The sequence below is a fragment of the Cynoglossus semilaevis genome, chromosome 9 (assembly GCF_000523025.1).
Source record: "Cynoglossus semilaevis isolate Cse_v1.0 chromosome 9, Cse_v1.0, whole genome shotgun sequence".
NCBI lineage: Eukaryota > Metazoa > Chordata > Actinopteri > Pleuronectiformes > Cynoglossidae > Cynoglossus > Cynoglossus semilaevis.
In genome coordinates this window covers 16270494-16297600 of record NC_024315.1, presented here as the reverse complement: position 1 = coordinate 16297600, position 27107 = coordinate 16270494, and the positions used below count along the sequence as shown (strand labels likewise).

Here is a 27107-nt window from a genome sequence, read left to right as displayed (position 1 = left end):
TTTCTCAGACATTTGACACTGTGGTTGATCTCTCTGGCATGGCTCCATGGTGATGGCCACGCCCACCCCACTCCGCCCTGAGGTCATGCGTGTCACTTCTGACCACACGTCACTTTCTGGGTCGTAGCACTCCACACTGTCCAGGAACGTGTTGCCATCATACCCACCTGTGAATGTAACACTCACTTTAACTGAGCATAAAGGTAGCAGACCCTGACCTCGACCCTACGACCTGTCAGACATCTGTCAGAGGAAAGACTAGGACATGGTCAGATCTAAACAGAACCACTGGGAGGGGTTTCTGACATTCTCAAGGAAAATTCAGACACAAACTATATATAGCTATATATAGCTATATATATATATATATATATATATATAGGACTCCTACACTAATATGTAACTGAAACTGAAATATTTTTGGACTAACAGACAACAGATTTCCATCTTTAAATCTTTAAAAACTACTGAGTGAATATAACAAACAAAAATAAACAATCCAAAGACTGACACACACTAACATTTACTGAAACCCTTTTCTTCTTCTTTGTTTTCTGATAAACAACTGTTGCTGCCCTGCTTCATCCAAACTGGTATTATTCTTCTTCTATGCTGATTATCACCTACTTTTGGCAGGAAAAATAGAAGCAAATGCCTTCACCTTCAAAGGCTGTTACTCACCCAAAACATAGATGCGCCCGTGTAAAGCGGTGACTCCTAGGGCGCTGCGTCGATGCCTCATGGAGGCGGCGAATCTCCAGGTATCAGTTTCCACATCGTAACACTCCACTGTGTTCAGCTGGTTGGTGCCATCGTAGCCTCCCACTACGTAGATGTGATTGCCCAAAGAACACACCCCTACAAATACGTGTTGATTTGTCTGTTAATACAGGAAGCAACTGTACATCCTAAAGAACACAGCAATATTTGCAGAAATATTATAAATATAAACACATGATGAACACTCTGTAACAAAGTGGTTCTAGTAATAACCTGCACAGACACATCGGAACTAAGCAGCCATCAGTGTAGTTAGAAAATGTCAATGTGGTTACTTACTTTATTTTTTGTTGGGTGCAATACTTACTATTAATACAAACAGAAAACCATTCTCTGAGGGAGTGACTCAAAGTCATCCAGTTGTTAATATTACAGTGACAGGACAACAAGGTTTCAATTAGGGGTCATATAACAGACTGTGAGATGACAGTGTCATTTCACAGAAACGGAAACGGAAAAATGTTGCTTGGAGTACAAAGTCTGACCTAAATTTGATTTGCATGACTTCCATAAGCTACATGGTAGTGTAGATGTTCAAAGGTCGCCTACAGCCAGGCCGTTGTACAGTGTAGTGTAGTGTAGTGTTATAGTGTTGTAACACTGAGTCTGGATCTGCTTCCTGTTAAAGGGGAAATCTTTTTCTACCCACCGTCGCCAAAATGCTGCTCTGTGTGTGACTTACATCCTGTTTTACTATGTAATAATTCAAACTTAGTATAAATATCAACCGTAAATAGATTCTTCAATTTCTCCCCAGTAAAGTGAGTTTCTAGGAGGATATTTTACATTTAATTCCAATTATTATTTCTTATTTCGTCTTATATTAGACAAATGTGTTTTGTGACTTTTGGCTAGAAAAATAAAACTGACTGTCACTACTGTTAAAAAATAATGAGTGTCTACTCATCTTGGCCTTTAGAGAGTTTACTTTACATTTTCTTCCAAACTTTAGGGTTAGGGATTACAGTAAACAAAATGCTAATTTGTTCTATTGTATAAGACATTGGACTGGCAGTTAATAAAGATGACAAAAAAAAAAAAATCACAATAGTAGTACACTTGTCTTACTTTTTCTCTGAGGACGAATACTGAAATTATTTTCAATTTTGAATTCACATCCCAATCAAATGTTCCATGAATACACACATAAGCTTCACTGAGCTCTGGATCAAACAGGCGTGTGTGTAGAGAAAAGACCACGAGTGCTGCAGAATTCTATGAACTTATTTACCTGCTCCGGAGCGCACGGTGTTCATGGGGGCCATGGTTATCCACTCGTCCCTGTCTGGGTTGTAGCACTCACAGGAGTTCAGGCGGTTGGTACCATCAAAACCTCCTACAGCGTACAGCAGCCGGTTGATGACAGTCACACCAACACCTATACGCTGTGTCAGCATGGGGGCTACCAGCTGCCACTGATCCCTCTCTGGATCGTACCTGCAGAAGAGCGGCAGCACGGTTTTAGGGTTTCATTTTCCTGTCGAGGACCTGCTGTAGTCTGGACTGCTTTAATGACCTCTGACCTTCAGAAATACCTCATCCAGCAAGTTCTCTTTCTGTCTCACATTAATTTCTCTGGCTAAAATTTGTCATTTTAGATAGTTGTCTTTCTGCACAATAACAAGACTTAGGACAAAGTTTAGGTAAAAAACAACCAGGAATTAATCATTTAAGATTTTTACACCAGTCACATGTAGGAGATTTGATCACAACTGTCTTGTTTATGCAATTAAATAAGGGAAAATATACTGGACAAGTGCTGAGGTATGAGGCTGATTTTTTTTACTGAACTAAACAATTCTAAATGAATCAAGAAATTATTCGGGGATAATTCTGCTGCATATTGAATGAAAAAAAAAATAGTAGCCTTAATTAAGGTATTTTTTAAAAGCAACAGGTCAACAAACACATTAGTCTCACCAATTGACCATCCTTGTCAATTACTCACCTTTCTACGCTATCATGATGAATGCACCCATGTGATCCACCGACTGCATAAATCATCCCATCAATGACGGCAACTCCAATTCGGTTCCTGGGCACGCTCATCGGGGAGCATGGCAACCAGCAGTTGTTCATAGGGTTGTAGCAGTCGAGTGCATTCGAGTCCATGTTGCCATCAGGAGCATTGTTTCTCCCGCCTACAGCATACAATAACCCACTAATCACACAGGCTGCCAGGCCACTGCGGGGCACCTGCAGGTCGGCCAGTCTCAACCAGGTTCCCGAACAGGGATTGTAGGCCTCCAGGTAGCTGAGAGACTGACGGAAATAACCCCCCGCTGTGTAGATGAGCTGTGGCACCTTGGGCGTTCGGCAAGAAATTACTTTAGTTGGCTTGTGGAGGGTGAGGTCCTGGAATATCTGGGCCAGGTAGTCTTTACACTGTGGGTCCAAGTCCAGAGACTGAAGCTGAGTCTGCAGGAAGTTGGGGGTGAGGGAATGACAACGAACAGCCTTCAGCAAGGCCTGCACGTATGGTCGCCGGTTCTCTCTGTCGTAACGCACCCAAGCCACGCATGCCTGGAAGACTTCGGACTCACAGCGCACATTAAGCTCGTCACGGCTAATTAGGGTGACCAACTGACAGTGGGATAAATTAAAGAACTCCTCTTGGGTTGACACCTGGAGACAAAAAAAAACTTGATTAATAGATAATTCAACAGTACAAATCCAGAGCTGTGTATTTATGAAAATATCCTATTTAAGAAGGTGCTTCAAAAAGCTGCTATTTTACAGCCGGTTCTCAGTTTATGACATCCTCCACCTACAGTGTTTCATGGTTACGTAGCCATCTCCCATAACTTTATCACTACAAATACTGTTAGTCAAATACAGTGAGATATCTTTGGGCTGCTGCCCCTCACCTGGCTGAAGTTCATGTAGATGTACTCTCGGGCCTTCTGGTGAAGCTCTGTGCAGCCAATCTGCTCAGCGAAGCTGGCAATGCCGATAGCATTGCTTGGGTCAAGCTGCTGGACCAGGAAGTCACAACAGGCCTTTACTACGCTGTCAATCTGATACATGACGGCACCATTCATCACATGGATCACACACTTTTCCCCCACAGAGATGCTGGCTGTGTAGGCGAATTCTATCAGTCTGTCCATAACCTGAAATGAAGAGGACAACAAGAAATCAGTGAAATGTTCTGAACTGAAGTATACGCACCCTTTTCGTCTCTTCTTTTGTGCTCTATCCATTACTCTGGATGGTAGACAGTGGGTATTTTAAACTCAATTACTACTTCTACTCCTCGCAGCTTTATCACTCTACTCACCTCACTCTAATAAAAACAAACATCTTCTGTCTTCCACCTGCTGCCAATCATTCACCTTCACTACAAAACAAGGCTCCACCTCTCCAGGTTTTCTTCCACCTGCTCCCTACTCTCACTACAAATTACAATGTCTTCTGCAAACATCACAGTCCACAGAGACTTCTGACTGACTGACTTTAATATAACAGGCATACAAACATCAATTATGTATTTATTTCTAAAGGGGAATTCCTGGTGTGAAAGTTGCTACTTTAAGAGCGTTGTTATTAATTCAAAATAAATGACCTATCCTTATTACCTAATTAAACAAGGCATTAAGTGCCAATTCAAAAAGCAAAAAAAATGATGTGTTGCAAAACAGAACCTGTGACTTACCCTGGGGTGAATTCCCTCGATGGGCACCAACTCCATACCACATTCCTTCAGACCGTTGGTAAACATGGCCCTGAAGACCGGGGAGGAGGAGGCCAGCACCACCTTGTGAGCCACAAAGTCAACTGCCTCCAGGTCTTTGTAGCGCACACGCAGTGTGACGTCACACAGCTGACGTTCTAGTCGCAGCTCGTTCATGATGGCAAAAGCAGCTGCGGTGTGACTCTCTAATGTGTAGCTGAAGACGCGGTGGCCATTGTGCGTCGATGGAGTCACCAGCGCTTTGCATTCCGTTAAGCACTCTGTCATTTCCTACCAATTCACCGCCTTCTTGGACTTGTTCTCATGAACAGCGGACACTGTTGTGGGACATCCCTGCACCACATACAGGCATGGTGAAAAAAAAAATGAAGGCTCTACTTGGTCTTGCAGTCTTTGGGAGAGATATAACCTTTACAGAAGATTCATTTTTAAACTAATCGGTTTGCCTGGTTAGCAGTGCATTCAGACCATTCTGCTTATTCTGGCATTACTAGATATTCCTGTGGCAGCCACAAGGTGCAGTCTAACATGCTGTAGGCCCAACATAACCAGAATGTGACCTTCTCTGGGTTAACCCTGCAGCAGAGTTGTGCAGAGGTCTAAAAACAGGCTCTAAATGTTGAAATTAATTTCTTTCTTAAGTGCGAGGTTTTTTTTTTTACATTTTCAAATATTTGGGTTAACAGGTATATTTCAAAATATATAAGATACGTGTCTAAAACTGCAAAAATGTCACAAATTAGAAAGCCATCATAAATGCAAAAGAATTAAATAGAAAATGAGTTGGATCCTTTTCTAAAGCTCTGAATGGTCTTTGAGGTTTGACTGACGAGCTGTTGATTCACACCGTTGTGTTGGTGAGACAGACACCGGCTGAGCTGAGATCTGTTAGGAAAACAGGAACAGAGACAAAGAAAGAAGTTGTCACTACACTGTACAATAATACATTTACTATACAGTGTCCTGACCTGTTCAAACTCAACCAAACACTTGCTATCTCAGTCAACCTAACCTATTACCTTTGCCTGATTCATGAGGCCGTTCACCCTGCTCTACTGAATAATTCCTGTTAAAGTTCAGTGAGGTCACAGTGTTCAGTGAGGTCACAGTGTTCAGTGAGGTCACAATGTCCATAGTATGCTTAGTTTCAGACCATTTTATTTTACTTAATAAGGGTCATATGAGTGAACATGTACTAATGTAATAAAGAGAAGAAATGACACAGTGACTTTAACGAAAATTAGACTATGCCCTTTGAAAACACCTGTTGCGTAATGAAAAGATCAATAAAAAAAAAACAGATGACAAAATTAAAAGGTTGTCATTACAACATCACAAAATGTGGGGCCTGTACTGCACCGACGGTGGCTGCAGTAGTGCCAGAGCAGTACCTTGACTTTTTCCAATGTCAATATAGTGAGTAAATATCAATGACCCCATGTAATAGAAAAAACTTATATTCAGCTACTTAATCAAAATATAAATTTAAAATTATTATAATATTTATAATAAGAATTGTTTTGTGGCTTAAATTTCCATGAAACGTGATTCGCTTACAAATTCAGCAGGGGATCAATTACTCATTTTCCCCACTGGATGAAACGAGGGCGATTCTCATCTTTACAAGTTTGTTTTGAATGGCCATGCTGTTCCACGAACGATCTCTTTATCAGAAGTTGTGACTGACACCAAGTCAGTTGACCTGACATTTAAGAACCTGCCATAGGATATCCTGAGCAACAATGGCTATAGCTCATCTACTGTGTCTTTGTCGATCTACGACGAGTGAAACAAAAATAATTCAAACCTGTTTAAGACCAGGTCATGGATTCTGTATTTGATATAGTTTGGAGTTCCCAAAACATCATTTGACAAGGCCAACATTAGCAACACTAATTAAAGCACACTGCATAATGAAAAAGCAACATAGTACAACTTTACTATGAATGACATCAAATAATGTGAAAACAGGACAAAACTGAGAGCGAGAGAGGGGAGAGAGGGGGAGGGCAGCAGAGCGGAGAGATAGAGAGCGAAGCGAGAGAGCAAAAAGACAGATTGTGGAAAAGTTAATGAAACTTGAGTTGTGGCTGTATCAGCAGCTCAGTTATTGACTGTTTGTAATAAAAGTTCTAAAACAATGACCCGAGGTTCCCGTCTGGTTCATTACTGTTGAAGGGGCATTACAATATGCTTGTTGTGCACAGCCCCCTCCAATTCAAGCTGCTTGTCTTCACCTCATACAGTATAGTGTTGTGTTCAGTGAAACTTTCTATGTAATGAGATATATATACATCAAAAGCACTAGTGGTATTGTTATCTGTACTCAATATCAGCAAGAACTCAAGAGTGAGTACTTGCACTAAGTTGGGAAAAAAGTAGTATTGAAAATCCCTAATTTTTAGTTGAGCTTTGAGGTGTAGTCAAAGAAACTAGTGTTTTCCAATGCACACTGTCACTGTACAAGAAAGACTTAGGGTTAAACGCAGGTGCCTGGGAGTAAAATAACATCAGGGAAATTCCATGCTATTCTATTCAATACATGGAGACTCTTTAACAACTGTCACACAGCTTTGCCCTGAAAACCATGCTGCAAGTTAAACTGAGAGCAGGTGATGACCACTTGTGGAGTTTGGTATCTGAATAAGACAGAAAGTGATACCTTTTTCTATGAGTGCATCCACCTGTGAGTCAGCCATGAATAGTAACAACAATTTCCTCAGAAAAAATAAAATTCAATCTAATCTAATCATAACAAAAGGAAAACCCAGATGACCCATGCTCATCAAGAAAATCCAAGGACATGCATACCAAGTGAGAAAATTATTTACTGGCTCGTTCGGAATTTCACCGTCATTGTGCTCCAGTTAGTCTGCCCTACTTAATTCTATCACAAACTGTAAAAATGTTTTAAAACTTTAAGGTTAAAGTTCCCTTTATTTCCAAATATAACATTAGCATTTTTTAAAACTCTGACGTGGCTGGTTGATGTCAAAAATTCTCTTCTTCTTCTCATTCTCATTTTCTAAAAGATCATATCACAAGTGTCCTCGTTGCAGGAAGAAAAGAATAAATGAAGTGATAATCTTTTATTGAAAGGCCGGCAGCACATTTCCTGGTGCTCCTTAAACAAAGACTGACACATTCAGGTGTTCACTGCATGTTGAAAGAGGTTATAAATCCAGTGGGCATTTCCTCTATTCTATCTGATAGAAAAATAAACAGGTACATTTTCAGACATACATTTTTTTTGATAAAAATAACAGAATTGTATTCTCTGACTGTCTACTTTTACTAAACATATCACGATGGAACAATTGGCATCTGGGCTGAATGGCATTCAAATGCCTTCAAAATGGACAAACTGAAAGTTTGGTGAAACCCTGTTTCAGTTTGCTGTGAAGAATCTAGCGATATATGGAGAGCATATCAAATTAATAGTAATGTATTGAAAATGGAATTGCTGTTAATTCTAATTTAATAGTCATGCTTTCACCATGTTCTTCTGGCTTAGCACATAAACAACATCAACAGCTACATCCAGACCCAGCAACTCGATGTGGAAACGATAAACAGCTATGGATGTCATTCAACACTGATTGCACAATGAGAGTGAATCAATTTTAAAAGCTCGTCCGTGCAGTCGGTGTTGTAGCTCTGGGTTACAGTAGTCAGGAATTCTGGAGCATTTGATGAGCATCATGACAGAGACCTTTACTCGGTGACTCATCCTAAACTACAGTATTAGACCGAGCAAACGGTGGAACTGAACGTACTAAAACATGACCCAGAAGAGAGGCTAGCTCTTAGACAAGTCCACTCGGAACTTGATTTCCCCGCCGTCACATTAAAAGCACAATTTCTACTCCACACATTAGTTATACGCGAGTCATTTCTGCGCTTGTTTTGATCACTCCAGAGCGTTGGCACTCACCCAGAACCATACAGGTAGAACGGGATTTACCAAAATAAAACTAATGATAAGTTCTACATTTTCTCTTCAAAACGCTATAATCGTACAAATCAAAAGCTAAACGTTACGGAAATAGAGCTGGTAGCGCAATGGGCTCCAAATATATACATCAGCGTAACGACTGTGGGCTACCCGAGCTAAATAATGCTAAGAAACGCTTTGCAAACGCTTGTGGGCTACCCCTCGACCTACTACCGTGTACACTAGCATCTACACGGTTCTTAACATTCGCTATTGTGCTGCTAATAGCTGAAATAAAACAAACTTACGTGGGCTGGCCGTCTATTGCTCCATCGCTGATTACCGAGCTGTGCGACACAGAGGGAGGAGGGGTGCGAAGCTGTAACTCACCATGACTAAGCATTGTGCCGGCCTCTTTGCTTTCAAAATAAGAGCTCTGTACGGGCTTGACTTCGTTCGAAAGAAATGGTGGCCATGTACATTACCATCAGAGGGACTTTTATTGCGGAAGTCCTCTCACAGTGAAGTAAAAACAAGGCCGGGGAGCTGTTGGTAAAATGTCCCAAGGCGAATATTGGATATATAGGATTTTTTAATCTGAATCACAAGTAAATGCATACCTCTTATATACAGTTAAAAACGTATGAAATATGTGACTCCAGTTGGGTCAAGATATAAGTTGGTGCACTGTTTAAAAACTACAATAAAAACAAAAATGTATCTGTCTCACAGTCCATTTTCATTCTCTTCTTTTGTTATTTGTGAAGAATAAGGTACGGCATTGTTCTGGAGGGAAATTAACGAGGTCCAGGGGAATGTTTGCTCTCATCACAGATGCATATGTGGCTTTTAAATTTAGATTCATGCAACACAATCAGTGGTGCACTTACAGTTACACAACACCTGTGTACCATTGCTAAAAGGTGAGCTCACACAGAACCCCATTTCTGTCTTGTCTTTTTGTCAATCTAAACCACTGGTTTGATTTATGTCATATACAGATCATTATTATATATATAGTATTATTATGATTATATTTACTATACTATAGTTACATTTATTTATATATTTATTAATCTACTTTAATATGAACTTCACCCCCCCCCACTGTGTTCCTGATTGACATTGTTGTTGTTTTTGTAAACATTTGCTGCAAATAAATTCTCATATGTTCACATATTCTAATTACAGTGAAAAACTGCCACATCTAGATTTTTCTTATACATGTACAATTACTGTAGTTCATGTAGTTTTCCAACTAAACTTATAACCAATCCATTTAGATCGAAGCTTCAATGAAAAAAAAGGAAGTAATCAGTAATTTTGCAAAACGGAATAATTATACCTGCATCCTGGATTGTCACCAAAGGGTGGCACTATAGGCCAACTGTAGCAGTTCAATCTCCAGGTACAGCCTTGTAATTCTCAGTGGCATACCGTAATACCTACTGTAGACCTTCAGTGGCATTGTATCCTAACTAACTCATAATAACACTAAAACATTAGTGACTAACTTTACTGCACTGAAATCTGTTTCAAATTAAATAGTAAACAGAGTTTTAGTGTCAGTAATGAAAAACCAACTGTATCACAAGCTATAATCAATATGTAATACATTTAAATTAAAACTCCTACAAAAACAACTACAATAAATATGAGACAGACAGACAGACTGACCGACTGACAGGCCAACAGTCAGACAGAACGACAGACAGATAGATAGATGTGGTCAGTGAACGTGGGCAATGATAGCGAGAAAAACACTTTCAGTTCACTTAGTAGAACTTGTCTTTATCCTGCACAGCAACATACTTACTGTTAGGTATTTGTCCAAGTGATTTCTTAGTTTGGACAAACAAAAGACAGGGGCGGGTTGGCCAGCCAAACATGTGGAGTAACGTCGCACTGTCTGTCTGAATAAAGGCTGCCTTGTGTTCTGCGTCTGTCATCTTCAGTCATGCAGAGTTTGTAGAAAAAAAAGCTGAACTGCATGTAGGCCAATGTCCTTACCAGATGTGGGAGACGGAGGCTGACTTCCTGTTCTTTAAACAGGACTGCTAGTCCACAGATACTGTATATTAAGCGTACATGAACACAGAGTCTCCTAAGATATGCTTTCATGAATATCATATTACACTAAAATAAGTCAAAAACTGTTTTGATTATTTTTTTTACAAAAATGTATTAATTTATTTAAAAAAAGGACATTAACAGATGTTTCATTGTTACAAAAAGATATTTCATAAAAAAGATTTAGGCAATAAAATGTTGCTACATGAATTAAAGTACAATAAAGCACACTCTGGTGTAAAAAGACTACACTAACAACACCTGTACAGAAAAAGGTGATGCCAACTGGATAGTAAATATAAAACGGACACTCAAACTACACTGCGAGAAAACAAGAAAAGCGCCCTGAGTCTGCACAGTTTCTAATGGCCTGTTGATTTCTGTTTATCCTTCTGATACTTCTATGTTACACAACATTGAGCAGGTGATAACTGTACAGCTGATTTAACAGATTTAACTATCTCTATGTTGCAGAGGGGAAACACTCAGACTCATATATTTCAACAAACAATCTGCTCCAGCAGAGGTACAACATTTTTTCCCAACACGTTCAAAGGAAAGTTTTTTTTTTTCCCCAGTCGTCCACACCATGTTCAAGTCAGTTCATCATTATCAATAACCTATGCATTGGACAGTGTAAAGTATTTTGATAGATATACAGGAGGTCCTCGGGTTACAAACTCCTCGACCTACAGCGTTTCAGGGTTACATCGCCATCTCCCATAAATGTTCCATCATTCTGATGTATGACGTTAAAATACATTTTGGTAGAACGAGTTGGTGAGCAGAATGGATATATAAACATCATTGTTTACATTCGCCTTATGTGTTGGATTGTGCTACACTGGCTTTCTTTTCAGACTTTTGTGATGTTTTTATGTTCTAGATTTTGAAGTTACCACTGGGTTAGTGTATATGAGCGACGGAAGTGCTTAAGCACAGTATGTTAGTTCTGATATATGGCAAAGATGGTGTTAGGTCACGCCGTATGAATGCAATTCTGTCGTAAGTCGAGGAGCCCCTGTATATTGGTGATAGTATTGTTATACAGTTTGTTGTTGCATTCATCCCTGTCCTTACAGGTTTAACATTATTAAATTTATCTGGGTGTGCCAGCTCAGATTCACTCTTTAATCCATATGGCCTTTTCATATTCAAACATCATTAGTGTGTTTTAGTACATCATAATTTATTAAGTTTGTGATTGTGATTATTTACCACGATTATTTATTTAGGTATGACATTTTCCAGGGCATGGTAAAACATGGAATAACTGCTGAATACATTCTGTTCAGTGGAAATCCCCTTTCTAATTTGTTTTATCTTAGCCCTTCCTTCAGTCATTGTGCCTAGGATTTGAAGAGCTTTGGGTAAAGGGACTTGATTGGAGATGGAGTGTTGATAGCGTTGACAGCATTTATAATGTTCCCAGAGGAAATGGTTGTCTCCTGGCCGGCCTCCAACTTCTGAGAGGCCAACTCCGTTTTACTGAAACTGCACTCCAAAAATGGAATCCCAATCTTCTTCACATGGCCATCTCTGGTCATGAGACATGGGCGACAGAGGAGCCTTAGAATAGCTCTCCTCATCTCTTTATTGGTCAGGGTGTAGATGATGGGGTTGAGCAGTGAGTTTACCATGGCTACACCCAGGAAGTAATCAGCCTTGAAGAGCAAGCTGCAGCTGCGAGTTGGGCAGAAAAAGTCCAGGAGCAGGAGAAGGAAGAGAGGCAACCAACAGGCGATGAAGACACCGAGCACGATGGTGACAGTCTTCAGGAGGGCGATGTACTTCTGTGACTTCCTTGCTAAGCCTTTCCGCACACTGCCTGACAGACCTGGCCGCAGACGTTGTGTGTTGATGCGGACGATGCGGAAGACTCGGGCATAAAGCACCACAATGGCTAGAAGCACAGCACTGAACACTGATACACAGCAGAGGATGTAGCTTCTGGCATAAAGAGGGAGCACCGTTGAACACTGGTCCAGTCTGTGGATGCAGTTCCATCCAAGAATGGGCAAAACTCCCAAAAATCCTGACAATGCCCAGCTTGCACCAATCAGCGCCAGCATCCGTCCTCTCTTCGCCCCATGGTATGGCCTCATTGTCACCATCGTAACATGACGTTCAATGGCGATGGCCAGCAGACTAATGATGGAGGCGGCCAGAGTAATGAAAACCCCGCCCTCCCTGAGGAACCACAGCAGCGGCGTCAGTTTCAAAGTATTAGGTCCAGACATGACTATGTTGGCCATGTAGGTAATCCCAGCCAGCAGGTCGGACAGAGTAAGATTTCCTAGCAGGTAATACATGGGAATGTGGAATTTCTTATTCCTCCATATGGCAACGAGAACCACAGCATTCTCCAGAACAATGAGGAGGCACACTACCAGGAAGGCAATACCTTCTGGTTTGAGTCCCTCACGGTAGCGGTCTCTCTGCAACTTGCCAGTGTAGTTGTAATGTTCCACAATGACAGAATTGTCCTGATAGTGCCAGAAGAACTGCCAGCTGCCAGGAGACGAAGGACTGGGAGAAGTAGGACAAATGGATGTGGACGGGAATGTCTCTCCAGAAGCAGACATCAGCAACTCCATAATTCTGTTCTTTTTTTTTCCTACTGAGCCTCTCAGTTGTCAGTACAAAGTCATTTTCAACATCATGCTTTTACCAAAATGGGCGGCAGTGACTGGAATGATCCAGAAACAGAGGATGCTCGGAGTGTAATCCACAGAAAACTCCTTAATGTTTTTTTCTGGCCAAAAGATGGTGCTCTTGCGCTCTTCCCTTCTTTGGTTGGAGGTTCAAGACCCTGCAGAAAAACACAGAAATCATGTGCCTCAAAGAGTAATTCAGACATAAAACGTTACTAATGACACATGTTGCACTGGGAAGATTTAATGACAACAATTTACTCAGAAAAGTGTCAGCTGTTTCATCTAAGTTGTAATTATTTTATTGTGGACAAATGCTGCTGCTCAGTGTGAGACATCAAAATAATCAAATGAAAATAATAATATGGTCCTGATCCATGAGGTCTAGAAAACCAAGGTTAATCTGCAGCAGAGCGTTGCATTGAAATGACCCTTGAGTCACAGCTAACACAAAGCTGCGTTCCTCTGCAGTATCAACAAAGTACTTTCTGTACTGCACACTTGCAAATACACCAGGAGGTTTTTAGGACAAAACCTTGAAACACTGCGGTTCAATGATTGTGGCTTTGTGGAGAACAAACAAATCATTACTGCATTCCAACAGATCATTGTGGTTGATGATGAGTAAAATTTAACAAAAAATGTTATCACCTTTTCAACAGGAAAAAAATGTTCCTTGTAAAAGCTGGGAGGAACAGGGAGGATGAGAGTTATAGAAAAAAAAGTACATTACAGTGGTGTAAAATGATTACTTTTCTAAGAAAACCACGTACAGATGTCACACATGGATCAAGGAAGTTACTTTCAGTATCAAAAAAGTCAAATATTGAAGTGACTGAATACATACCCTAATCTCATAACACCTAAAAGAGCATGCATTATCAGCTAGTGATGTGATAGGTTATCAAGTTACCTTCAAGTTATCGTAGCATTGACTTGATCCCACACTTTTGTCTTTAAGTGAAAAGTATCCAAACGCAAGCACCAAGCAGCTCAGAGTCAACTTTAGAGTGAAGTTAGAACTTTGTGGAAACATGCAACGGCTGAAGGGGGTGGGTCCCAACTTGGAAACATGCAACGGCTGAAGGGGGTGAAGGAGGTGGGTCCCAACCCACGGCTCTCTGTCTCATTCATCTCTCTCTCTCTCTCTCTCTCTCTCTCTAAAACTTTAAAAGTAAATAGTCAAATTTCTATCTTTCTATTAGCTTTACTTTTAGTGAAAAAAGCCACATTTTGTTAATGTGATAAATTAAACAGTAAGGAACATTTTGTCTGAACTGAGTTACTAAGTTAATACTACTAACGACTGCAGGTCTGTTTACGTCCTGTGTACTAAATTAGACATAAAAACATTGATAAAATATTTTGCTGGAAGAACAGTACAGCTACAGTACAGCCCAAGCTTCACCCCCTGATATATGAAATGTACAGGAGCTGTGATTTTGGATTCCCTGATTTGTCTCAACCAGTAAAAGAGTGTATGTCATCTCCATAGTTTAGGTAGTCATGTCAGGATCCCAAACCTCAGAGTCTATCAGGATGATCGCAGCATGCTGTGACATGCTGGAAGAGCTCACCTGCAGGGCCTGCAAAACCGTAACACAGACAAAATCTTGCAGAAAAGAGATAAATGAAAAATGTTTCCTTGGAATGTAAAAGAAAAATATCAGACTAACATTGAAGACCTTGAATATTCAAAATGGAAAATATTTCTGTATCCAACAGAAATACCCTTCCTTCAGTGGAACATCTCTCACACGAAGTCATAACCTGCTTCTTTGCCTGGTCAAACTACTAAAATACAGTTTCCTCACTTTTCCAGTTTTTTAGAGAAGACAAACATCAGGATGGAGTTGTTGACGTTCAGTTGTTTCCTTTATGATTTCATTATGACCCTAACCCACACCCTCACTTTTCAAAGATGTGCTTTTTAACATTTTGTAGAATTTTAAACATAACATTATAAATGGTTCAACTTTTTCCCAGTATGTTTTTAATCACTTTTAATATGGTGATTTTACCCACATTTTTGTGACAGTTGTATACCCCACTCTTTTTGACTGTTTGATAATCAAACAAAGCCACACCTGTTCTTTCAGCAAATAAACTGTGGTTCCATTGTTGATATCTCTGTGTTCTCTCCTTTTGTTTCAGTCAAACTCTCTTTTTTCTTCTGTTTGTTTTCTAAAACCTTCCAAAACTCCCTCTACAGGTCCAGAGCCTGCGGTTCTAAGGTCCCGATCATGTCAACATGACTGTTGAGTTCTGGCACACGCTGGATCAACAGACCTAACTGTCACAATGTAAAAGCCTACCTGCACAAAGCTATGTTCATTTTGTAATCAAATACAGAAAGAAATAAGAGTTTAAAAATGAACCCATTTTGATCCCATACTGTGGAGTGTGAAAATACAGGGTGGGACGTAAAAGAAATGATGGAAATGTTCCCGTCGTACTGATCGCAGCGCTGCAGCAGGTGTGTCGAGCCAAAACAACAACAACAGCAGCAGCAGCAGCAGCAGCAGCAGCAACAGACAGTGAGATGGTGAAACGTGGCCTGGTAGACAGTAAGTTTCAGTTCCAAAACCCCATCAGAAGGAAACATAGATAATTCAAATCAATTCAAATCTCCACTACAACCTCAATGCAAAACAGCAGCGAGCGCGGACACTGGACTAACAGTAGTAATAACGGGGCTTTTCCTGGATTGTCTTTCTGCTGCCCTTCCTGAACTCCATAGCTCCTTCATTACTACTCATAAGAACCCACTGCTCACTGCTGCCCCCTCTGTCCTCTGGACCTCAAACACACACCAAACTGCAAAGTTTAAGAGCTGAGAGGCTGAGAATGGGCCTGGATGATCAAAAAAGGTTACCCTGTACAGTTCACTACTAAATCAAAAATAATCTGAATGTAGAGGTCAACAAAAAATACGGCAACCCACTCTCACCCCCTCTCTTCCTCTCTCTCAAACAAAAGAGAGCAGCAGGTGAACACAGGTGCTGGATCACACCTGTAGTCATGTGACCGGCCACCAGCAACCAAACAACAAAACAACTCTTAACCAAAAGAAAATCACATTCCTGGCTCCCACACTCCCTCTCTCTCCACAGTCACGAACATCCTACTGAAGTGTGGTGTTTACGTTCCACTGTCCAATCAGCTGATCTCAGACAGTGCTGCCCACTCATCAGAACGCTGTCTGTTTGGGATTTCCAGTGTACTTGCAGTGGTCACGGGTCCTTTCAGGGGTTTATGAGGGTCTTTTGAACTTAAAGGCAAGATGAGTTAAAGAGGAGAGGGTAGGGGGTTGTGGGAAATACATGCAGGAGATAAAGCCCAGACAACAGTTATCAGGAGGTGGACTAAACCCTGTCAGCTATCTCTGAGGAAATAAGTCACAAAAGCAGTAAAAGGAACTGCAGTAGTTGTTGTATATAAGTAGACTAGAAGTTTTCTTGTAAAAGTTACTGTGATACTTCTGCCTCTGCTGTCTGCAGGTCTGCAGGTTTGGGAGTGGGGGGGTGGAGGTTGGCTGCAGTGTAAATGTGTACACTCCAGCAGTGGCAGAACACTGGGCTAATGAGAACCAGATTGAGAACTTTCTGGATGTAGTATGTGGAACCGACACCCCTCCTGACTGAGACAGAGAGCTGCAACCCCCCAAACCAAACATTTAATCCGGCATATTCAGTGTTTGTGACGCTAGTACGAACACAGCACAACTCATTCCTAGCTCTGTCCTCGAGGGCACTGCGGCGTGCACCTACGAGTTGACGTTCGGATCTTTCTCTGCTGGAAAGCGTGTCAAAGGTTCTTGGTAATGACAGGAGTGCTGAGATCATAGTTATGATGGGAAAAAATAAAAATAGATCATTCTTCAGCCATTTTTACTGCTAATTCTAATAAAGTATTGTAATCAGATTATTTTTTATTATATGTTTTTTGGATTTATACATTTAGTAGCACACACATTAATGCCCATAATTAAAGTATTCAGTCAAACTGAGTCGGTGAAGCCACAGAGGTTTGGACAGCTTCTACGAAACTATTCCTTTTTCTTTTTATACAAAAACACAAGGGAAGGTTTAGAAATGTGAAAAGAGGGATAGAGGACTGAGGAGACACAACGGAAGGGAAGAACGACCAGGAGTTTCAAGGTTGTTTTTTTACCATGGTGTTCTGTAGATAAAAAGAATAGTGAGGTTTTGGTCATTCTCTTCTTCCAACAAGTTGGATGTCAGTTTAGAGAAAGAGGAATTCTGGAGCAGGCTGAATGAAGTATCAGGTGTCCTCAGAGAGGAGAGAGGAAACTTGTCAGGTGTGACGTCAGTGAAGAGACGACAAGGAAACGCGCTGGTGTATGAAGAAGTGGAGCAAGGACTATTGCAGGTACAGATAACATTTTGAAGTGAAAATGCATTTGCCCCACTGCAGCCCACTGCAACAGCCCTCCTGCCCCTCGGCAGCTCTCTGACCAGAGCCAGTTTAACATGACCCTAACAGTGGACTGTAAATGTATCAGGGCTCAGCACTGATTCATAGATTTAAAACAATATTTCATTAGTGACAGGTTTGACGACAATCAATCATCACATGCTAACATGATGTGTCTCCACTGACAGTGAGCTGTCAAACATAACAGGGTGGGAAAAAAACAAGTTTAATTTACACTATATTTTATCACGTCAAATTATAGAGGACTGTGTTTATATTCTATATTAATCACACGACGGTTTGGAAAATGTTTGTTTAAAACGTCACGTTTATTTGGTTTTCACGCTTTCGCAACAATCTGCCAGTCAACTTCTCGTTCCAGTTTAGTCACAAGCGTACAGGCAGCGGTGTCCTGTTTCATGGTGCTGCAGTGCACATTTAGTTCACGTTCTCCTAAATGGAGTGCATTAGCAGACTGTACAGAGATGTGAACCAGCTGCTCTGCTGATGTGAAAGATAAAGAAAAGAAAAAGGTTCTCACTTTAGATGTGCTCTTAATGAAAACCGCAGACAGTTTAAATATAAACTCTACCTCCAGTCCACCAGGTATGAAGCTGGACACCCACGACTCCATACTTTCTTTTGCACTCACCTGTGCATGTTTTTGAATTGTTTCCCAAAAAGCTTTTGCTTTTCGTTACACTTTCCTATTACCAACGGTATCAGATGATTAAGACATTTCTGTCCAGACAACTCCTGATTTGACTTTGCAATCAAAGTTGAGGCATCACAGTAGTGGGGGTTTCATGTCTACTTCTGGTTCTCACTTGCCTGAATTCAAACGTAGGGGAATTCTGTCGTTGCCCCCACAACGTTTTTGGCAGGACTTTTTTTTTTTGTAGTTTTTCTCAAACCCACACAAGTTTTAAATTGTGATGAACTTGCCAAGGCGTTCAAAATATCAAATATGCCTGAATGAATTATAGAGGAATGTGTATAAAATTACACAGAGGACTATGATGTTTTTAATGTGATGGAACATGCAGAGAAGTACACAATATGATTGGTTTGTGTCTCGGCCCAGCTTTGTACCAGTCAAGTGTTGCTGCAGCACAGGCATGGCCAACCCGTGGCTCGGGAGCCACATGTGGCTCTTTGTTCATGTTGAATTTTAGGTTTGTATTTCTTAACGCTATGTGAATGTCATGCTAATGGGCATTGATGCAAATGACTCACACAGATGAAAAGATATACAGGAAGTTATAACACGGTGCAGGGTTTTATTTTATTTCTATTTAAAGGAATGGGGAAGTTCACATGTGCCCATGTATATCATGTGGCTCTTTGCAGTAACACAGTAAAGATTGTGGCTCTTACTCTCTGACTGGTTGGTCACCCTTGCTGTAGTGAAATGGCAGGACATATATTGGGGATAATAAAGTTAACAACAAGGTGTTTAGTACATATTTAGCCCTGGTGTCAGTTTAGGTCTGTGGGAATAGACGCAAATGGATGGAAAGATCAGCAGGTCAGGCTGAGCTCCAGCTCCATGTCTAATTCTAGTTGTTTTTGTTTGGGTGCTTTTCAGGAGGGAGGGTCTCAGTGACGGATAGGCCTGTTTGTTTACGGAAGCAAAAATATACGAGCGACTGGCCAGACGATTGGCCACGAATAAGTCCATGGGGCCTCGCAGTAAAAGTTCAAACTTGGAGAATGAACAGGTAGTAAAAAACTGCCTTTTATTTTAGGGTTTAACTGCAGATACTGTGCTTCACCTCCATTTTATATGAGTACACGGAGAGTTTCCAATTGTGTTTTTAAACATGTGGTGGAGCAACGAAAAAAAAAATAGCCTGTGGCGATGGAATTCACCAGCTTCCTGATGTTTCTCTGACATTCCCACGGGGACTTGTTCTCCTGCACCTTTCCCCTTTCTGTCCCTCTCAAAGATATAATGCCAGGAGCAATTCAGAAGGGTAGAAGGGCAGAGAGGAGAGAGTGGAGCAGAAGAAATTCATCACCAAGAAATATTTTAGCAGAGCTCTGTCATCCTCACATGGGTTTATTTGTTTTGTCATCTCTGACGTGCGCTGCTGTTCTAACTCAAACATCACTCCTTCTTCCTTCTCCTTCAAAACCAGCCGTGCTTTCAAATGCATTTTGAAGAAATAATAAGATCTTGAGCAGACGAAGCCTTAACGCTGTGCCAGAGCCAAAGTCCATTTCTCCCCAACAGCTGAGGATTTAATGCCTATTTGTAGATGGAGGACAACACGCTGCCGTGAAACAGACCGAGCAAACGGAGAGCAGCCCGATATATTATCACGTTTGTCTCCTTGGTTCTGAAAACAAAAGTTAAATTGAAATAAAAGCTTCAGTTTGCTCTGCATGAGTCCATCAGAAAATGGAACAAAAAGGAGGCAACTTTTGTAACAAATAATAAAAAATAAATCTCCATGAGAGAGTTGTTTTCATAGTTAAGTCGAGCACTCTCCTCGTTGGAATGTGTTTTTTTTAATGGTTTTTAAGTGATCCATAAATAAACATTATTTTCTTTTGTTGACCTTACAAGTTACAACAGGAGACGGAGACGTTTTTCTTTGACCTTCTCTGACTAATCTGAAGCACATGGTATTTAACATATGTTTTTGTAATGTATGTGTGCATGTGTGTGTGTGTGTTTGCATGGCCTCAAAGTTTGCCTCAGGACACACACCCAGGTAGGTTTTGTGGCTTAAAAAAAGGATCTCAAAGAAACAATATCTGTAAACTTTGACCTTTGGTTCTGAAGCGTGATTCCTGAGAGTCTGTTTCCATTCCTCACTTTTACCTCATTCCCACTCTAGGACCATGTCTTATACAGAAAATCCCCTCAGGAATCATCAAAGACGCCCTTACATGGCCACCACCAGCTACACGGGCATTAACCTAAACAACTGAACCAGGATGAAGAGTGAGCACATTGCTGCTCTCACGCCAAATATGTAATCCAGTTAATAGCAGCTATTTGAGCCGGATCTTTTAACACATTCACATGTTCCATTAGGAGCTGCGGTTGCGAGCCAGTGGTGGAGTGACTGGCTCCAGATGTTTTCTGGGCAGTGGAACAGGCCTCACAGGATACAGCGGAGAGGATGAGGAGATGTGTTTTCTGTCACAAGAGATGACAAAAAAAAATCTCCTAGTAGGGAAGATGAAAATATGGAGTAAGTGCGTGGCTCAGCTGTTGTTATATACTTCAGTTGTCATGGTTCGACTTCAGCTGCCCAGTGTGAATACATTCAAGCTGTTGGTGTTGGTGCGTGATTGCTAAACACCACTGGATCTTCATCTCTGCTGCCAACTAGAAGGTCTGTGTCAGAGGTTGCTAAGTGACGTAATCACAGTTTGCATAATTGGCCATGTGCACGTTACTGCGGTGAGAAATGACCTTCTGATGAGGATAAAAAGGGACTGAAAAGGTTCAGGATAAATGAGTTTTTAGTTTCTAGTTATCAGTCTGGAGCTGAGACACGTCTGTGACGTGAAGGTAGTCGACGCCTCTGTCATCGCTCTGCTTCCACAGGTCTGTCTGCGGGTTGAAATGTTTGTCAGGGACAAACCTAGAAAATAAAATTCGGCCTCTGATTTAGCAGCAAGTATTCCACTGTTGTGGGCTAAACTTTGTCGAAAGTGGACAGCTGTGTTCTCAGGGGAAAGTTCAACAATCCTTCCGCTCTTCATCACTTCCTCTGGAGAAAGTGAATGAAGCTCCCTCACTGGGTTTTTTTCTCTTAAAACAACCATTGCAGAACTGGGAATTTTTTCTCTTCCAGAAGGAAAAACAAGTGCCAGAATAATGATGACTACGCAATTTAAATGTAATTCTATAAAAGTTCTAATTAGTGGTGGGACACATTCACACCCATGATGGATGGAAATGTAACCAAGTAAGGTATTATCGTCAATAAACTGTAGGTTAGAAAATGGATTAGTGCAACTCAAACTGCAATAACATCTGAATTTTAACTTGAAACTCAAAAGTTTTAATTTCTTTCTGACTAGCATCATTAGGTCTGTGGTGGAGGGATGGCAAACTTCTTAGTCCTCAGTTCCCTCTGTTCTTTGCAGCAGAGTGTTTTTGTTTTTCAGGTTTAAAGTACTGCAGTGAGGAAAACATCACTACCAGCGAGCCAGAATATGTTTGTTTTCTTTTCACATTATGGTTTCTATAATTAGTAATAATCAAATTTCCATTCTTGAAGTCCATTAGGGATATGTGGGTCTTCTGAGAATCAAACCCAGGACTCTCTCCATAAAGGGTCACTGACCCTCAACTTGAACTCTGATTTGACCTCTTACTGTGAATTGGACAAAAGGTAAATTAGGTTCAAAACTTCAAGTCTGTGACTCAACTCTGCTGCACACTTTCTTTTCAAACTGGTGGTTGCAGTGAATTGTAACAAATGTTCGACTGCTGGTCAGACATACGGTCTACGTACGGTAACTAACATTACTCTTGAAGTACTAAGGTTGCTCCGTTAGATTCTTTTATTTATAAAATATCACAGAGCCCTGACTTTGGAGAGTTTCCACAGAAAACCTCATCCCCGCAGGACATCAAGAAAAAGTTATCCCATTAAATTTGGATTATATAAGAGTTTAAATCTGCCTATTCTAACTCCTACGCACTAGAGAGCGAGAAACGGGCTAAAGGGCTAAGTCAGGGTAAGGGGTAGAATGGGGTAACAAGTATGTACCTTGTTAGCCCATTAGAAGAAGAAGAAGATGGGATCAGTTCGTATGCAAAGAGCTTGGGCCAGATGATGAACGCTTTTGATGAAAAAACAAAAACACTTCCCCCCGTGTCCTCTCTGTTATTCTGTAGATACTGTTGGTCTGCTGCATGAATTATGAATTTCAGGACGAGGGAACATCTGCCTATGACCTAGGCCAGGATTGTAGTGTGTCAAATTTACAATGCCTCATTCACATGCTCCAACTGGGAATTATTTCATTCTGAGTTGCTGGCATGCTCTGGCAGAGAAACAACAACTTTTCTGCATAACACTACTGGAAGGGTCGCCCTCGTGTGCTCAATGAACACCGCTGGTTCTTTGTTGTGTTTTCATGTTGCTCTGATCTGCGGCGCTAACCGTTATCCTGGCAGTGAACTCCTCTTAAACCTTTTAGTACGGCAAGTCGGTAGAGGACAGTCGCCACATGAGAGCTCATACAGAAGGCAATTAGAATAAATGGTGTTTGTGGAGCCTCTTAATGACACAGTCATTGATGCTAATATGGCTAACATCTGCGTACGTACAGGAAACAGCTTTGATGACATGTGTCTTTGTTTTTCAGGCTCTCTTCACGTACACCACTGCACATCTGCTTTCTGCTAACAGGAATAGTTGCATTATGATTCAAATGATATCGGAACATCATGTTTGTCAGCAGAGAGCATGCCGCACATTGTAGAGTAAGTGGAAAACACAAGAAAGGAGCAATGATTAAAGTGTGACGGCTGGTTGTTAATTACAAATAAACCATGTTAATAAGAGTCTTACTGCTAACGACCCATGAGGGCAGTTTTTAATGGTAATTATGACCTGCTCCTTTAATAGCTGCCATGCTCGTCTGCTCTTTAAAGTCCTCTCCAACCCCCCCATGAATCTGTCACTATTCCATTGTTTTGAACGTCTTACTTTCAGTATGCATTCGTTTTATTTGGTGAATTTCCAGTCAATTATTTGTTCCCAAAAATATTCTGTTTATTAAAGTTAGTGTAGTCTTGGGCTCAGAGATTCCTCGACGACTGCTGTAACACCAGGCTGCTATACTCCAGCATTAAAAGCACGTTCTAAAGGGTAATAAATAGTGTTGGGGGGTGGGTGAAAATAAAAGACTTGTTTAAATAATACACAAAGGAAAAAGGCAGTAATGGTGACATAAGATCCTTGTTTGACATGTTCGGTTAGTGCTTTGATGACAAAGGCTGTAATACAGTAGTTGACAGACGGGTGACTGCAGGGATGTCACGTCTCACACTAAGTGTCAACACAGAGTGAAGGAGTGAGTGTCGACTACATTCCTTGCATTCTTGCTCCAAACTCTGTTACTGCTCATGTGGCCATGGTCAAGTTGAGGCTAAGTCTGTCACCACTGAGTCCTGTTAGCAGCCAAACAACAGACTTGATCTGCTTAAAACCTCCGTTCTGAAGCCCGTGTATTTACCTATTACACAGAATGAGCCACTCTTGACCATCAGGCTGTGGTTCAGAGAGTCAGGCCACTGCAGACTTCACTGTACTGTCAGAAGAACAGACAACAGATAGAAGCAAGTGAAGCAAAACAAAATACACACACACACACACACACACAGACAGACACACACACACAGGGGATCCCCGACCTACGGTGTGACGTAACTGGACTGAAGTCAGAACTCACATACTGTACGTCAGTACCTGTCACTCTCCTACACTAACACAGTGGTGACATCATAATCTAGGACATAAAAACATCAGAAGAGTCTGACTGACACCTGGGAGCCACAATGAAGGAGAAAAAAATCCCAAAAAAACCCAACACAAACAAAAGAAAGTGAATGCAGTACAACTGGCAAATGTAAACAACGCCGTCTTCCCTGTGTAGTCTGCTCACAAACTAGTTCCTGTGAAAACTAGTTGTTGAGTTTTAACCGTGTTCGTAGGAATGATGAAACAAGACTTTCTTAATACAATTATGGGAGATGGTGACGTAACTGCAAAATGCCGGCAGTCGAGGACCAAGGACGCCCTGTATGTACAGTAGAGAGAGCGAGAGAGGGTCATTTATATACATATATATATATATACATATATAAAAATATATATGTATATACAGTATATGTGAGTTGACAACAGCATTTGTTTTTAGTTAATGTGATCAATCAGAGTCAGAAGGTTTACTTTACATTCTCTCACACACAGAACGGACTCTTGGATTATTGACTTTGCCACAAATGTGGTCAGAACTGACTTGGTGTAGATCCAGTCTGAATCCCACTCCCAATGTGTGTAAACAAACTGTGTTATTCAGTCCTGCCTCTAGACAACTGGAGCCATGATCAGCCACCACAGAAACCCAAGGCGTCCTCCACACTAAAGATTGGACTCCATTCACAGTCACTTCCATAAGCCCCCCTACTCCTGTTTCTTTTTCACCCTCCCATTTGCCTGTTATTCCATTCCTTGTGGGTTTTTTGGTTGGCCAGCGTTAGGCATAACAAAAATTCAGGCCTGTTATGTCATTCTCTCTTTCAATGTCTCCTTTACTGCAGCCCTTTCCTTCCACTATTCTTTCTTTCTTTCTGTGTTCCCTCTCAGGCCAGGGCGTTTTCAGTTTTTTCAGGGGCTCTTTGCCAAAGCCATGTCAGATAAAAACAATGAGTTTTGAGGGAAAACACAGGAAGCCAAGATGTAAAGACTCTAACAGACTGTTCTCCAGGTAAGAATGACAACCCGTGGGACGAGAGTGTGGTTTTAGGTGCGGCCCACCAGGCTTTCTCTCAGCGAATGGGATGATTTTGCTCACACAGAGAGAACCCTCTGAACTTCACTCAAAGAGAAAGAAAATTCATCGTGCAAAATGCCAGGCCAACAATGAGGAGGAGTGACATTCAGAATTCTACAGTTCCACGAGAACAGATGCTCCAAAAAATGTTGTTTTTTCCACAAAGTCTGCTGCTGCTTAAACCGATCATGGAACATGTAGATCAGCAGAAAGTCGACAGAAACGGCCATTGACCGATAAGGATAAAATATGCAGCTGATGATAGAGTGGACACACACGCAATTTTATGAGCAGTGTGGCAGCGGAGGAGGAAGGATGTCAGGTTGAAGAAGCCTTTGCTCTTCACAGTGATGGATGATGTTCTCAAGCTAATGCAGTTGAAGATAACATCTGTTTTATACAGATGCAAAGGCAGGTCAGCGGCAGATCGGCAAAGTGTCACGCTCAATTCATCATGAAAAATCGAGCTGCAGTGTTTACAGTGAGTGCGGCTCCGTCCTCCTCTCAGCATGGCAACATCAAACACACAGTGGTAAAAGAAGCCAGAGCTGGGGGTTTGAAAATCACACACAGAGTCTGTAGAACTGACACATCTTTCCATTCTGTGGTTTTATATGAGTCTTTAAGAAGAATCTTAAGTAGATTTTAGTGGTGAAAACTCAGAGAATATTTTGTTGTAGCATTTCAGCAAACATGTCTCTGAACTCTATGGAAACATGACACAAATTAACATTAAGAAAAACAAGTCATTTGTGGTTAATAAGGATTTTGACATCTGAAGTGTGTCTTGTCTTTTTTCTACTCAGTAATTTGTTTTTTGGTTTTAAGCTCTGGAGAAAATGAAGCTTCATGTTGACTTTCTTCTATATGACCAGCAAAGTTTCTATGATATCATTTTTAAAGTATTTTTGGAGACATGTCACGTCACTGACAACAGACAGATGCAGTTAGATATTGGTCTCTTCTAACACTGAAACATTTAATCTTAGATATTAATAAAATGAAAACAATATGTAGTTTAATGTTATTCTTTCCTTGTGGCCCTGTAACAAATCCATCAGAGCCTGGAGGGAGGGGACCTTTGGTCTCAGTACAAAGATGGTGATTGACAGGAATCCAGGATCCAGATACTGCACTAAATAATATAAAATATGAGAACGTTAAAATAATATTTTTGATCAGATTATATTCAAATCATTTCTAGGAGTGGCTTCCTGGTATAGGATGAGAAAAAATGCCTTAAAGTTAAAGAAAGAAAACAATCTGAAACGTTTATTTCCACATATGGAATTTTCAACATGCCGACACTGTGAGTTAGTTATCTTTCCTAATGTTCCCTCACCTCAACCACCACAGACCCTACAGTCAGGACAGAAACCCACATCTAAGGATTCAGTTTAAAAACAGATGGAATTTTGTCAAATGAATAAAAATATGAAAAAAACAGCAACAACATTTTCCATTTGAGCGTGTAACTTTTACTTTGTGTCTATGGTGTAAATGTAATTCATTAAGATCTTGGAATAAGATAATGTGTTATATTGTTATTTATTCTAATTTCATGAAGTAATCTATCCAGACGACTCTGATTGGATTTTAAAGACAGCATGAGGTCAGAGTATCAGGATAATTAAAGGTCCTACTGCGTGTCTGCGTATGTGTGTGTGTGTGTGTGTGTGAGTAGGTGTAGGATTATGTCCGCCTCAGGGCTTTCTACACTCACTGCTGTGTCTGGATCTGTACATCTTGGAATGTGTTTGATGAGCACAGCACAGCACATCACCGCGGCTCACGATGCTGCGGTAGGAGACAGACATGAGTTTGATACACCTGTTCATACGTCACTTCTTCAAATGTCTGGCTCAGGTTTTACAAGTTACCAAAACAGCATGAAGGTAATGTCTGAGTACAGCGTACTTCCCTCGTAGTACTCTTATTTAACGAAGTCGGTGAATCATACGCCACAAAGCGTGCGTGCAAAGTATGTATACATCACATCACATTT

The 27107-nt window shown here is 40.9% G+C and overlaps 2 protein-coding genes across 5 annotated transcripts in view; both read right to left on the bottom strand.

Annotated features, from left to right (window-relative positions):
• Positions 1–3: 3 nt before the first annotated feature.
• On the bottom strand, positions 4–8914 carry keap1b (kelch-like ECH-associated protein 1b; the record flags this gene model as incomplete). The annotated part of the gene is made up of 7 exons (XM_025058494.1): positions 8717–8914; positions 4436–5359; positions 3648–3893; positions 2729–3405; positions 2012–2217; positions 682–858; positions 4–167 (listed from the first exon to the last, which is right to left on the bottom strand). Coding segments are annotated over exons 2-7 (1776 nt in total), but the record flags the coding sequence as incomplete, so codon positions are not given.
• Positions 8915–10392: 1478 nt separating this feature from the next.
• The window catches only part of s1pr5b (sphingosine-1-phosphate receptor 5b), a 38356-nt gene continuing 21641 nt past the window's right edge, over positions 10393–27107 (bottom strand). For 3 of the 4 annotated variants that reach the window (XM_025058620.1, XM_025058622.1, XM_025058621.1), the window contains one exon: positions 10393–13290. In XM_025058620.1, coding sequence (XP_024914388.1) covers positions 11828–13075 — 1248 coding nt within the window. In that variant the 5' untranslated portion in view covers positions 13076–13290 and the 3' untranslated portion in view covers positions 10393–11827. Of the gene's footprint in view, positions 13291–14045; positions 14177–27107 lie in introns of those variants that run through there. The other variant, XM_008317595.3, reaches the window with a different exon arrangement.